Here is a 15,009-nt window from a genome sequence, read left to right as displayed (position 1 = left end):
CAATGTGCTACGACAAGCAGTGCACATGCTCCGGTCTCAGACTTTCCAGGTGCAGTCAGACAACGCGACGGTGGTCGCGTACATCAACAAACAAGGAGGAACGAGAAGCCGCATGGCCATGTGGGAAGTAGCTCGAATCCTCAATTGGGCCGAGCATCACCAAGTGATATTGTCGGCAGTGTTCATTCCGGGAGTGGACAACTGGGAGGCGGATTATCTCAGCCGTCGGGATTTTCATCCAGGAGAATGGGCATTAAATCCAGAAGTGTTTCACATGTTGGTCCAGAGGTGGGGTTACCCACAAGTGGACCTGATGGCATCTCGCCACAATCACCAAACGCCCCAGTATGTGTCCAGAACGCGAGATCCAAAGGCAGTGGCGGTGGATACTCTCAAAATCGCGTGGCCATACAGCTTCGTGTATCTGTTTCCACCGTTTCCGCTGCTCCCTCTGTTGCTAAAACGGATCAAACGAGAGTCCGCCACAGTCATACTAGTGGTGCCTTTTTGGCCTTGGAGAGCATGGTTTTCGGATCTCCGCGGACTACTCGCAGACGATCCTTGGCCGCTCCCGCTACGTCCGGACCTGTTACAACAGGGTCCGTTCCTTTACCCCGATTTAGCGCGGCTGCGTTTGACGGGGTGGCTGTTGAGACCGCGCTCTTAAGAAGAGAGGGCATTCCAGAATCGGTTATACCAACCATGTTACGTGCTAGGAAGCCAGTTACGGCAGCTCATTATTACAGAATTTGGCGTGCCTATATAGGTTGGTGTGAAGCTCGGAAGTTTCCGACATAATCTTTCAAGTTATCCCGTCTTTTATTATTTCTACAGACGGGGTTAGATGGAGGACTGCGTTTATCTACACTAAAGGTGCAGGTCTCTGCTTTGTCAATTTACTTTCAAAGACGTTTGGCTCTATTGCCGTCTGTACGCACCTTTATGCAAGGTGTCCTCAGAGTACAGCCTCCATTCATTCCACCTACAGCGCCATGGGACTTGAATCTGGTTTTAGATTTTTTACAGTCTTCATATTGTAAACGCTGGTTTACTTACAGGACTAAAAGCAACACTTTAAAAAGACATTTCATACACTTTAAATGGAGCCGCTGCAGCCGCTAAACTTAATCCTCAACCTACGTACTTATTACACAATTAGCGTACAGAGCCCCGTACCGTATACGTACTTTGCGTACAAACGCCGCGCTGGCTGTACAAAGTATACTCAGTGCGTACACACCCAAAGATACTCTGTGAGCCCTTAACAGCTACATATGTGATAGTAATACACTTATAACCTTAGCAGGGAAAGGAAAACACGACACCAGTTTGTATTTAAAATGCCGGGTTCCGACACCACAACATATTATTACTGAAAGGGGGTTACAATAACAAAGCAATACAATACAAAAGAATAATGGCTACAGTCAATGGTACATACGTGTTTGGTTTTGTCGCCTGCGCTTCCCAGTCTGGTCCTCAGTCATCTGGGTAGATAACCTTTAGAATCTGTGTCTGACCAGGCATGCAGCTGGCTCTTTTATACAATCTTCCAAGACTTAACACAATGGATACTGTAATCTCTTTGTCCATTGGACACAGGGATGGTCATTTACAGTACAGGAGAGGTCATAGGTTGGTTTGAATAGGTGGGCGATGTCTGTTCCAGATGCACTTGTGGGTGGTCTCCTCTGGGTTCCCGCCGCATACCAAATGTACAGTAAATACAGTTTATATCTATATTCTGCTCCTGCGCATAACTATACGCAGGAATGTGCGATCTTCTGCAACCCAACACCGGAATATTGCCCTTAAAATACCCTACAGCTGGATACCAAATACCACCTTATAACCTTGTTCTGTCCCCTTCTATCCTGTAAAGGTGAATCCCTTTGTTCTGATACCATTTAAACTGTTGTAACTTGCTGGTGCGATGCAGGGAGACTATGTGTACATTGTGCACTAATTGGATTAAATATGTAATGTGTTTTGATGGCTTTTCCATGCGTTCACAAACTCTACCATACATACTCATACCACGCGCTAATGCGCAGGACCGCAGGAGCGACCATACGCAAATTGCGAATATGCGCACGCACGGCAGAACAAGTACACGCACAGAGGCCATCTGTGTGTAGTTTGTACGTGATGTGTGTACTGCAATATTTTTCGACTTTGACAATATTTTGAACCCTTACAACAAGTGGATATTAAGTTTCTAACTTGGCAAACAATGTTTCTCCTAGCCTTAGCTTCGGCACGGCGTGTTTCAGATTTGGGTGCCTTGTCATGCAAGCCACCATATTTGGTGTTTCATGATGACAGAGTGGAACTTCGGACGAATCCCGCTTTCTTGCCAAAGGTAGTGTCATCTTTTCACATCAATCAACCAATAGTAGTTCCTGTGTTAACAGGAGATTCTGGAACTTTGGAAGTGGTACGCGCACTACGCGTTTATGTATCCCGAACGTCTACAGTTCGTAAGACGGATACATTGTTTGTTCTCTATGATACTGCCAAGATGGGTTGTCCAGCTTCTAAGCAGACCTTATCCAGATGGATTAAACTGACCATACGTCAGGCTTACCTTCATGCTAGGTTACAGCCGCCTACATCAGTAACAGCTCATTCCACACGTTCTGTGGGAACTTCATGGGCAGCTGGTTGTGGGGCTTCTACAACGCAGCTTTGCCGTGCGGCTACATGGTCATCAGTGCACACGTTTGTGCGCTTTTACACATTTGATACGTTTGCGGCATCAGCCTCTAGCTTTGGCCGCCTAGTGTTACAGGTGCCAAACAGCTCTCCTGCCCAAGGTGGAAGCTTTGGTACGTCCCAAGAGTAATCCAGTGACCCCTAGTCGATGAAGAAGAAAATAGGATTTTGGTACTTACCAGGTAAATCCTTTTCTTTGAATCCATAGGGGGCACTGGACGCCCACCCAGAGCAGTTTTACCTGGTTTGTGGTAAGTTCAGTGGATCTTATGGTAACACATTCTCACCGATTTGTTCAAATTTTCAAGTTCTATCGGTTATGGTGTCAACTGTTTAGTTGTCAGTTACGTTATGTGTCAACTTTATTGTTGTCCGTTATGTTATAATGTTATATGTAATTCTCCATTGTTCATCCTCTCTATCGCTCCTGTTCGGCTCAGTAAAAAACACTGAGGTATTCTGGGAGTATGGAGGGGAGGAGAGTTACTAAATTTAAATATTCAGTGCCTTGTCCTGCTAAAGCCGTCCATATCCCAAGAGTACTCCAGTGCCCCCTATGGATTCAAAGAAAAGGATTTACCTGGTAAGTACCAAAATCCTATTTTCTTTTTCTTGTTGCCCACACAAGAGTTAGACCTTGATTATTCGGCCCAGTTGGGATTTTGAGTTTGACATGCCTGCTCTATACTCAACTTTTGCATCTCGAGAGGAGAAGGTGTTGAAACGATAACAGTTTATGAAAGTGTGTGCTGAGGACCAGTTAAAGCTGCTCTGCTGGGGCTCCTTGCCAGGCCAGTCAGGACGTACCCACCTAGTTAAATAAGCTTTGACGGGCTCAGGAACAGGCTGCCCTGTTCTCCAAAACTTTTATCTTTTACATTGATGAGTGGTGCATTTTCTGGATGCTCTATTTGCTGAATTACCCACACCAACATGCTCCCAATCCAGGCCATAGAACAGGACTTAGAAAGTCAGGACGTAGTTGATTGGGTGAGCAGCAGCAAAGGGAGAGAATTCCCTGTCTGTGTCATTAACAGGAAGCATACTGCACTTAGGTAAAAATAAGAAAGTAGAATTTATACTCCTTTTCCACTACTGTAGCACGGGTCGCAGCCGTGTCGCCTGACACGGCGGTGACCCGTGCTACAGCCCCCTAAAGACAGCGCTCACCAACCTGGCAATTGCCGGGTTGGTGACGCGGCTAGTGACGCGACAGGGGCGGCGCTGGGAGATCACATGATCGCCTTGCGCAGCCTTTCTATACGCTGTGAACGGGAGCCGTGTCGCCTCGACACGGCTCCCGTTCACACTAGACAGCTAGCCGGGTTGAATACGTGTTCAACCCGGCTAGCTACCAGGGTAGGATTCCCGGATCACTTGATCCGGGAATTTGCCGGGGGACCCTTTTACACTAGGGAAAAACACGGGTAAATGCGCGTCCCCGCACATTTACCCGTGTTTCTAAGAGCTAGTGGAAAAGGGGTATTAATTTCAAATAAGTGTGGATTTGGTAAGCACTTGAAACATTTGAATTCCTATTACGTGAATGTTATTTTTAATATGCATTTTACATGGAATGTGTTTTTTGTTTTATTTATTCCTAGAAATTAAAAGTAAATATATGCTGATATTGTGATTTAACTTTATATACTACTAGCTAAATACCCGTGCTCTGCTACGGAATTTCAAGTATTTCGGTGCGTATAACTTTTTTGAAGTACTTTCTGGTAAACTAATTAGACTTACAACAGGACATGCTCTGCCCTCTTCTGCCAATCTTTGTCAGGCCGCACCTCCGGGCGGGCCTTCCGCAGATTGATGCTGTCAAAAGGCTGGCGCTGAGGAGAATAATCTGCCTCCTTCTCTGCCCCGTTCCGCCTCTGATGCTGCCATGCTCAGTGCTGTAAATGCTGGGACGACAGGCCAAGCTCCGCCCACTGTATGTTAAATATGTTAGGTTTGCAGGGATTGGCTGGCTATTCCAAAGGGCCCTAGGTCTCCTTACTTAGCTTCTCACTCTCCTGAGGGCTCCTCCTTTGAGGTAAAAGGTAAAGATTTTGCACAACACTTAAGGTCACTGGGAGAGCTGTCAGTACCCTTTACACAGCAGATAAGCAATTGCTGACTATCAAGCTTTCCTTTAATGCATTTAAGAGTCAAAATATTTATGTCTCCTTTCGTCCTATTGCTTTCTAAGAGGTTCGGCAATGTTTCGTTCAAGTGACAGGTTAACCTCTGATAACTGAGACACTATCCTCTCCTGACTGTAATTAGGGTGGTCAAGTACTTATATCTGAAATGTATATAACGGCATTGGGTGTGTCGCTATTCATTTCAGCGACCCTGCAACTATGGATTTTTACATGTCTTACCCCCACAGTATTTTTTTCCAGATTGTAAGCCATATGTGTACCAAGTTTGGTGTAAATTTCTCCAGGCATTCCAGAGTTACGCTGGAACATACATACATACACACATACATCCATTTTTATACATATATATATATATATATATATATATATGGCCCTCATTCCGAGTTGATCGCTCGCAAGGCGATTTTAGCAGAGTTACACACGCTAAGCCGCCGCCTACTGGGAGTGAATCTTAGCTTCTTAAAATTGCGACCGATGTATTCGCAATATTGCGATTACTAACTACTTAGCAGTTTCAGAGTAGCTTCAGACTTACTCTGCCTGTGCGATCAGTTCAGTGCTTGTCGTTCCTGGTTTGACGTCACAAACACACCCAGCGTTCGCCCAGACACTCCCCCGTTTCCCCGGCCACTCCTGCGTTTTTTCCGGAAACGGTAGCGTTTTTCCCCGCACGCCCATAAAACGGCCTGTTTCCGCCCAGTAACACCCATTTCCTGTCAATCACATTACGATCGCCGGAGCGATGAAAAAGCCGTGAGTAAAAATACTATCTCCATTGTAAAATTACTTGGCGCAGTCGCAGTGCGAATATTGCGCATGCGTACTAAGCGGAATTTCACTGCGATGCGATGAAAAATACCGAGCGATCAACTCGGAATGAGGGCCTATATATATATATATATACATATGCCATTGAGGTAAATTTGCTTAAAACCATAAAATAATTGAATGGATCTTTTCAATCTTTTTCAGGTGAACTTACAGGAGAGGAATGCAAAAAGCAGATTATAAACAGCCTGTGTTCTAGCAGGTATGTACATTTCTTAATTTAACCAGACTTTTGTTTACATTGTAAATTTTAATTTGTGTTGGACTCTACTAAGGGGCGATTCAGTTGTTCTCGTGAATTTAGCTCCTTTCTAAAGAGCCCTGGAGTTATTCAGTTGTTGGAGTCTTCGCCGCGGCTGCACCCTCATGTTGTGCGAGCAGAAATCCGCGTAAAGTAGCGCTTCAGGGCTGGGTGTGAGTGTGGGACATTCTGTAATTGAATGGTCCCCTTTGTATGTAACAATTAATTCATAATTCCCTTTTTGTATGAAATATTGCAACAGTCCAAATGACAATAACATATAAGTAGTGTGTGAAGAAGGTATGACCGCTGCAATGGCTGGCCTGATCAGCAGCCTATATTATGTGATACAGGAGAGAGGAACATTGTTCCCCTTCAGGGTGTTATGCTGGCTTCCCATGACACATTTCCATCATTTGACAGTGGCATGTATATCAGATAACCACCCAGTGGCATGTGTATCAGATAACCACCCAGTGGCATGTGTATCAGATAACCGCCCAGTGGCATGTGTGTCTGATGACTGCCCAGTGGCATGTGTATCAGATAACCACCCAGTGGCATGTGTATCAGATAACCACCCAGTGGCATGTGTATCAGATAACCGCCCAGTGGCATGTGTATGATGACCGCCCAGTGGCATGTGTGTCTGATGACCGCCCAGTGGCATGCGTGTCTGATGACCGCCCAGTGGCATGCGTGTCTGATGACCGCCCAGTGGCATGTGTGTCTGATGACCGCCCAGTGGCATGTGTGTCTGATGACCGCCCAGTGGCATGTGTGTCTGATGACCGCCTAGTGGCATGCGTGTCTGATGACCGCCCAGTGGCATGCGTGTCTGATAACCACTCAGTGGAAATTCTTGTTCTAAAGTCATACTTCTATAATGCTGTTTTACATTGCATGTGTTTTGTTCATCAATCATGATTTGCTACAATGTTAAAAAATTCACTGCAATGTAAAATTGCCTCATTGATGTTATTACAGTATCAATTTTAATATATTTGTATTTTCATGGCATTCTATTTCAGATGGGATCCGCAGTGTGTGATCTTCCTTACTTCAATGTTTAGGTAAGATTTATCTTCCTCTGCTTTATTGTATGGTGATTAGCAGAGACATTCAGATACAATACGGTGGTGTAGAGAGAACTGTACTGTGCATTTGGTTCTCCATTTGCTTTTACTGGGGTAGTGTATATTGGCTTTGGACCATCATCAAGCAGCATATACTGTGTAGGGCCTAATTCAGAATGGATCGCTGCAACGACAGTGATCGCAGTCTGAAGCCCTTTGGGGAGTGCGTTAGAAAGCCGTCGGTGGGGCGCAGTCTGGGCAACGCAGGCATGTCCGGACCGTTGCAGATATATCGGCAGGTCAGGCTGTGTGTATGTGCAACCCACCTCCCACCCGTACACAGGCTTAAGGGACTGACGTTACGGCTGGGTAGGCAAATTCAAATGCCCACCCAGCTTTGATGTCTGGGCCGACATATCAGGCAGCCAATCAGCAAGTGTATATGCTTCCCTGAATCGACCGCTCAGTTGGCGTGGCGGCGGGTCGGCTGATGGATTTTCCGGTGGTGTACCCAGCCATAGCCATGTATTTCCCTTAAGCTTAGACAGTTATACCCTTTTTCTAGCAGAAATCATGAAGTGTATCACTGTGTTAACTCTTCGTTATTTCAGGGATGTTTTACTAAGCCCAGAAGAATTACAGTTTGTAGTGGAAAAAGTTCTGAGACTGCTTTCTAAGGTAGAGCTGCAAGAAATGCCCCCACTGGTTTACCAGCTGCTGCTTCTTTCTGCTAAGGTAAGGTTGCTCTGCATGGCGTTTACAATTTATGCTAATTATTTTCTATTTTGCATATCCATGGCTGGTACATAGGGGTGAGGGTGGTTATACCTTCGCTGACATCACTCACAGATGGAGTGAGAATGCAGACTTCATCATGGCCAGGTCCCTCCCCTCTCTTCCTGTTGCTTCGTTTATTACTTTAGTGTCTGAGATTTCTGTTTAACTCCTTTCTGAAAATACAGATGTGTCCTCATACATCTTTGCTGCAGTCACACCAAACAGCACCTCTCAGCACACCAGGTCGCGTGAGTGTCTTATAGAGTTAGGCATCTTTTTGCAAGAGGGGACTGTGCTGATTAATTTGATATATGACACTTGTATATAGTGTGTAACTGAGTCTCTGAATCTGTACACGGAAAGTCTGCAGCTTTTTTCCAATACAATTTCTCTGACGTCCTAGTGGATGCTGGGGACTCCGTCAGGACCATGGGGGAATAGCGGCTCCGCAGGAGACAGGGCACAAAATTTAAAAGTTTGACCACTAGGTGGTGTGTACTGGCTCCTCCCCCTATGACCCTCCTCCAAGCCTCAGTTAGGTTTTTGTGCCCGTCCGAGCAGGGTGCAATCTAGGTGGCTCTCATAAAGAGCTGCTTAGAGTAAAAGTTTTGATAGTTTTATTATTTTCAGTGAGTCCTGCTGGCAACAGGCTCACTGCAACGAGGGACCTAGGGGAGAAGAAGTGAACTCACCTGCGTGCAGGATGGATTTGCTTCTTAGGCTACTGGACACTAGCTCCAGAGGGACGATCACAGGTACAGCCTGGATGGGTCACCGGAGCCGCGCCGCCGACCCCCTTGCAGATGCCGAAGTAAGAAGAGGTCCAGAAACCGGCGGCTGAAGGCTTTTCAGTCTTCATGAGGTAGCGCACAGCACTGCAGCTGTGCGCCATTGCGCTCAGGCACACTTCACACCGGCGGTCACTGAGGGTGCAGGGCGCTGGGGCGGGGCGCCCTGGGCAGCAATGTTAATACCTTTCTGGCTAAAAAGAATACATAGGAGAAAGAAATGCTCTGCGCACCAAAAATCACTTTGAATTGATTGATTGATTAATTAAGTGCAGTCTAGCAAGGAGAATGATTGACTCAATGAAACTTGACCTTTTTTATAGTGAAAAATATTTTATAAAACAGTTAATGACACAAAACAAAGTAAATAAGACAAACAATACATATATATATATATATATAGCAGTATAAAAACCGGAGGTATTTCACCTCTTGCAAGTGTAAATAGAAACACTGTATCTAACTTTTATAAACGTGCTGTTTAAACAGCATACACTGTATCTAAAATGCAGATCGGATATCTTAAGTGAAAGAGGCTCTATACAAAGAGCAACAATCGATTCTAACACTGGCGTCCCAGTGTGGAATCAAATAAAATGTCCACAGATGGCTCCACAATAAAATTATTAGAAGCAAAGCAAGTAATAATAGTTACCCTCGTGCTGATTCCTGAGATGTAATGCAGAGTCCTGTATGCATTTGCACGGGGAGAATGTAAAGATTGGTAGTTGCTGCCACAATGGTAATTAAAAGACAGACTTGTTGGAATATTTATTCTCCGTAATAATAGCCGTCAGTTGACCGTCAGATGATGACATGTAGGGAGTTTCCCAGCAAGGGACCTGATCCGTATGGCTATCGGTAACAGCATGGAACGGCAAAACCGCTGATGGCTGGCGCCGCACTGGTGTCACAGCGGAGATCCGTCTATATCCAGCTTGTCGCAGCGGGATTCTGATGTAGAAGTGCCGTTAGCAGCTGGACTCCCTTTAACCTCACTGCGGAGGTATAATTACTGTAGGTCACTTGGCTTAGATGTGGACGGAACCGGAATAGCAGGACCGAGATGGTAGGAGCCCGTCTGTGGAGTAACTGATATCCACTGCACTGCACTCGTAGAAAGGGGCGTCAACGCGTTTCGTCTCCTAGCAACGGAGACTTCCTCAAGACGAATACCTTGCTACTGGGATATACAGCATTTATACCTAGCTAATTGTGTGAATTGAATCTGGTGTGTCAATTAGTAATCAAACACACAGTAGGCAGAATCCTGATTACATACATATCTAAAACAGAATAAAAAGCAGAAATACCTTACAATAAAAATAAAATAAACATAAAAGGTCAGCGGAGCATTGAGTCAATAGTAATATATCTTCATTTGGGTAAAAATAAGACAATAGAGAATCATAAAAGATCTATCTTTATGTATTTTAAACTTAATCAAATCCAAATTAACGCAACCTATCTCAAACCAGAGAGGGAAAGATAGTCATGCTTTAACCCTCTCTGTACTGAAACAGACGATTAAGAATTGATATGAATCTGTTGAGTTACACACAATCTCCAGTTTCTCTAACGACTAATATGAATGATGGTACAATTTCTAACAGCTATTATCCAAATAAAAACTGTCTATTTATTTGCTGATTAATTTAATAGATAAGGTCTCAATTATACTATATTGCAGCCTTACCTAGGCAAACATTACAAAGAATTTATGGTGGTGTCAACAACACAAGTTATTGGTGTAAAATTATATGATTCCTCTGGATTAATTTATAAGTGTGTATTCAACCATATATATATTTCTAACAATTATACATATACGCATATATAGAAATTACATGCATATAGGTACAAAAATGTGTTCAATATTAATTTAAATTTGAAATGAAGCAATGACAATAAATCCATATGATCATGATTGAATTCGTTTGGTCACTCTAATATAAGCATGAATTATAAATAAAATAAACTGAAAAATATCTATTCAAAACCCTATCAGTATAACTTAATATTAGTAACCATACCGATAGGAAGGATCTTTGAATACAACATAAAAAATCAAACATAAAAACTGATAAGAAGCAGACAGGTCAAATTGAGGGCTGACATATGTCCTCATAAGATATAGATGTATAAGACCCCAAAAGGAACCTAAATCAACCCATAAGGCTATAGATACCCCAAAAGGGAAGGGAACTAATGAAAATTGGATTTTTTTTTTATTTTTTTTTTTGGGGGATAACATGGAAAGTCATTAGTACAGAACAGGACACACACACAAAATTCTATAGTTTATATAAGTGTAAATATCTGTAGATTTGGACATCCTAAATTAATCCAGACAGGTGTAATCTAGGGCTTCATTTAGACCTTTAGGATGCAACGTATCTAACCTAAAGATCCATGATGATTCTCCTAAACAAAGTTTACGGAATCTGTCCCCCCCTCTTTTGGTACTGGAAAATTGTTCCAAACCTATTACTGTCAAAGAAGATGGATCGCCATTATGTACTCTCGAATAATGGCGTGATACACTATGGGTTTGTAATTTTTTAATAATATTTAATCTATGTTCTCTAAACCTTGATTTAAGGGATCGGGTAGTTCTTCCTATATATTGAAGAGAACATGGACACTGCAATGCATATACACAGTATTCAGAATCGCAATTAATGAACTGTTTGATTTGAAAAGAGTTCCCATTAGCAGTAGATACAATAAATGACATTTTATTTCTCATATGTTTGCAAGTGAGACAGATTTGTTTGTTACAACGATAATTGCCCGAAGGTTTAGTTGGTAACCAGGAAGGATTTTTTACTGGAATAACTGGTTTAAGGAAGCTGGGTGCTAGCAATTCTTTCAGGTTGGTATTCCTCCTAAATATAACTAAAGGCTTCTCAGCTAAACATTTGTTTAAAACTGGATCTTGTTTAATTAATTGATAATTTGTTTGAACTATTTTTTTGATGGCATTAGATTGTTTGTTAAACTTAGAAATGAATTTAATTGATTCCCTCATGGGGACCTCATCTTCCATATGATTAACCTGCTTTTTCTTTGACTTATCTATTACTGATAGTGAATTCTCATACCCTAGAAGGGAATTTGCATAAATTCTAGATTCTTCTATCATATACAGTGGGTATCCTCTTTCCTGAAACTGTTTTAATAGAGTTTCAACTTGTAAGAGGAAAGCTGAATCCAATGAGCAATTACGTCTTACTCTAATGATTTGATTCTTTGGGATGTTTTTGACCCATGGTCTATAATGACCACTCGTAAAATGTAAAAAATTACCCGATCCTACTGGTTTACTGTAGTTGGTTGAAATGATCATATTGTTGGCTATAGAAAAGGTGACATCAAGGAAGTTTATTGATGTTAAATCAAAATTGTGAGTGAATTTAAGATTAAAGGAATTATTATTCAAAAAATTAACAAAATCAAGTGCTTTTTGAAAACCCCCATTCCAAATAATAAATAAATCGTCAATGTAACGGCCATAGAGGACCAGGTTCTCTCTATACGGGCCGCTCCAGATGTATTCTTCCTCGAAGCGGCCCATATAGAGGTTGGCAAAACTTGGTGCAAACCTGGTCCCCATGGCCGTTCCAAGACGCTGTAAATAGTAGTGATCTTCAAATAAAAAATAATTGTGTGTAAGGATAAACAATATGGCTTGTAAAACAAAGTCACGTCGTCCTTGAGTGATGTTGGGATCTCTATCCAAATAATGTTTAACTGAATCGATACCCCTATCATGAGGAATATTGGTGTAGAGGGATTGGACATCCAGGGTAAGGAAACCCCACCCCTTAGTCCAATCCCTACCCACAGTTTGTTGTAAAATACATTGGGTATCTTTAACATAAGATTTCAGGGAAACGACGTGACTCTGTAAATGATAATCAACAAAATGTGATAAATTAGAAGTGAGTGATTCTACTCCCGAAATAATAGGTCTCCCAGGTGGATGTGATAAATCTTTATGTATTTTTGGTTAAAAGAATACATCACATATAGTCCATGAGGCTATATGGATGTATTTCACCCCTGCCAGGTCTCAGAAAAACCGGGAGAAGAGCCCGCCGGAATAGGGGGCGGGGCCTATCTCCTCAGCACACAGCGCCATTTTCCTACACAGCTCCGCTGCTAGGAAGGCTCCCAGGCTCTCCCCTGCACTGCACTACAGAAACAGGGTAAAAAACAGAGAGGGGGGGCATTTTTTGGCGATATTATATATATTTAAGCAGCTATAAGGAAACAACACTTATATAAGGTTGTTCCTATATAATTATAGCGCTTTGGTGTGTGCTGGCAAACTCTCCCTCTGTCTCCCCAAAGGGCTAGTGGGGTCCTGTCTTCTATCAGAGCATTCCCTGTGTGTCGGTACGTGTGTGTCGACATGTATGAGGACGATGTTGGTGTGGAGGCGGAGCAATTGCCGGTAATGGTGATGTCACCCCCTAGGGAGTCGACACCGGAATAAATGGCTTTGTTTATGGAATTACGTGATAATGTCAGCACGCTGCAAAAGTCGGTTGACGACATGAGACGACCGGCAAACCAGTTAGTATCTGTACAGGCGTCTCAAACACCGTCAGGGGCTGTAAAACGCCCTTTGCCTCAGTCGGTCGACACAGACCCAGACACGGACACCGAATCTAGTGTCGACGGTGAAGAAACGAACGTATTTTCCAGTAGGGCCACACGTTATATGATCACGGCAATGAAGGAGGCTTTGCATATCTCTGATACTGCAAGTACCACAAAAAGGGGTATTATGTGGGGTCTGAAAAAACTACCTGTAGTTTTTCCTGAATCAGAGGAATTGAATGACGTGTGTGATGAAGCGTGGGTTACCCCTGATAAAAAACTGCTAATTTCAAAGAAGTTATTGGCGTTATACCCTTTCCCGCCAGAGGTTAGGGCGCGCTGGGAAACACCCCCTAGGGTGGACAAGGCGCTCACACGTTTATCCAAACAAGTGGCGTTACCGTCTCCTGATACGGCCGCCCTCAAGGATCCAGCTGATAGGAGGCTGGAAAATACTCTAAAAAGTATATACACACATACTGGTGTTATACTGCGACCAGCAATCGCCTCAGCCTGGATGTGCAGTGCTGGTGTGGCTTGGTCGGATTCCCTGACTGAAAATATTGATACCCTGGATAGGGACAGTATTTTATTGACTATAGAGCAATTAAAGGATGCATTCCTTTATATGCGAGATGCACAGAGGGATATCTGCACTCTGGCATCAAGAGTAAGTGCGATGTCCATATCTGCCAGAAGAAGTCTATGGACACGACAGTGGTCAGGCGATGCGGATTCCAAACGGCATATGGAAGTATTGCCGTATAAAGGGGAGGAATTATTTGGGGTCGGTCTATCGGATTTGGTAGCCACGGCAACAGCCGGGAAGTCCACCTTTTTACCTCAAGTCCCCTCCCAGCAGAAAAAGACGCAGTCTTTTCAGCCGCAGTCCTTTCGTTCCTATAAGAACAAGCGAGCAAAAGGACATTCATATTTGCCCCGAGGCAAAGGAAAGGGTAAGAGACTGCAGCAAGCAGCCCCTTCCCAGGAGCAGAAGTCCTCCCCGGCTTCTGCAAAGGCCTCAGCATGACGCTGGGACCTTACAAGCGGACTCAGGGGCGGTGGGGGGTCGCCTCAAGAATTTCAGCGCACAGTGGGCTCACTCGCAGGTGGACCCCTGGATCCTGCAGGTAGTATCTCAGGGTTACAGGTTGGAATTCGAGAAGTCTCCCCCTCGCCGGTTCCTAAAATCTGCTTTGCCAACGTCTCCCTCAGACAGGGCGACGGTATTGGAAGCCATTCACAAACTGTATTCTCAGCAGGTGATAATCAAGGTACCCCTTCTACAACAGGGAAAGGGGTATTACTCCACGCTATTTGTGGTACCGAAGCCGGACGGCTCGGTAAGACCTATTCTAAATCTGAAATCTCTGAACCTGTACATACAAAAATTCAAGTTCAAGATGGAGTCACTCAGAGCAGTGATAGCGAATCTGGAAGAAGGGGATTTTATGGTGTCCTTGGACATCAAGGATGCTTACCTTCATGTCCCAATTTGCCCTTCACACCAAGGGTACCTCAGGTTCGTGGTACAAAACTGTCATTATCAGTTTCAGACGCTGCCGTTTGGATTGTCCACGGCACCCAGGGTCTTTACCAAGGTAATGGCCGAAATGATGATCCTTCTTTGAAGAGAAGGCGTATTAATTATCCCTTACTTGGACGATCTCCTGATAAGGGCAAGATCCAGAGAACAGCTGGAGGTCGGAGTAGCACTAACTCAAGTAGTGCTCCAACAGCACGGGTGGATTCTGAATTTTCCAAAATCCCAACTGATCCCGACGACACGTCTGCTGTTCCTAGGGATGATTCTGGACACTGTT

The 15,009-nt window shown here is 43.8% G+C and overlaps 1 protein-coding gene across 3 annotated transcripts in view; it reads left to right on the top strand.

Annotated features, from left to right (window-relative positions):
• The window catches only part of FANCI (FA complementation group I), a 297,155-nt gene that overhangs the window by 73,745 nt on the left and 208,401 nt on the right, over positions 1 to 15,009 (top strand). For all 3 annotated transcript variants that reach the window (XM_063925787.1, XM_063925788.1, XM_063925786.1), the window contains exons 6-8: positions 5,841 to 5,898; positions 6,969 to 7,010; positions 7,625 to 7,748. In XM_063925787.1, coding sequence (XP_063781857.1) covers positions 5,841 to 5,898; positions 6,969 to 7,010; positions 7,625 to 7,748 — 224 coding nt within the window. The remainder of the gene's footprint in view (positions 1 to 5,840; positions 5,899 to 6,968; positions 7,011 to 7,624; positions 7,749 to 15,009) is intronic.

This window comes from Pseudophryne corroboree, chromosome 6 (assembly GCF_028390025.1).
Source record: "Pseudophryne corroboree isolate aPseCor3 chromosome 6, aPseCor3.hap2, whole genome shotgun sequence".
Classification (NCBI taxonomy): domain Eukaryota; kingdom Metazoa; phylum Chordata; class Amphibia; order Anura; family Myobatrachidae; genus Pseudophryne; species Pseudophryne corroboree.
Note: the sequence above shows the minus strand (reverse complement) of the source record. Positions and strands in the feature narration are given on the sequence as shown.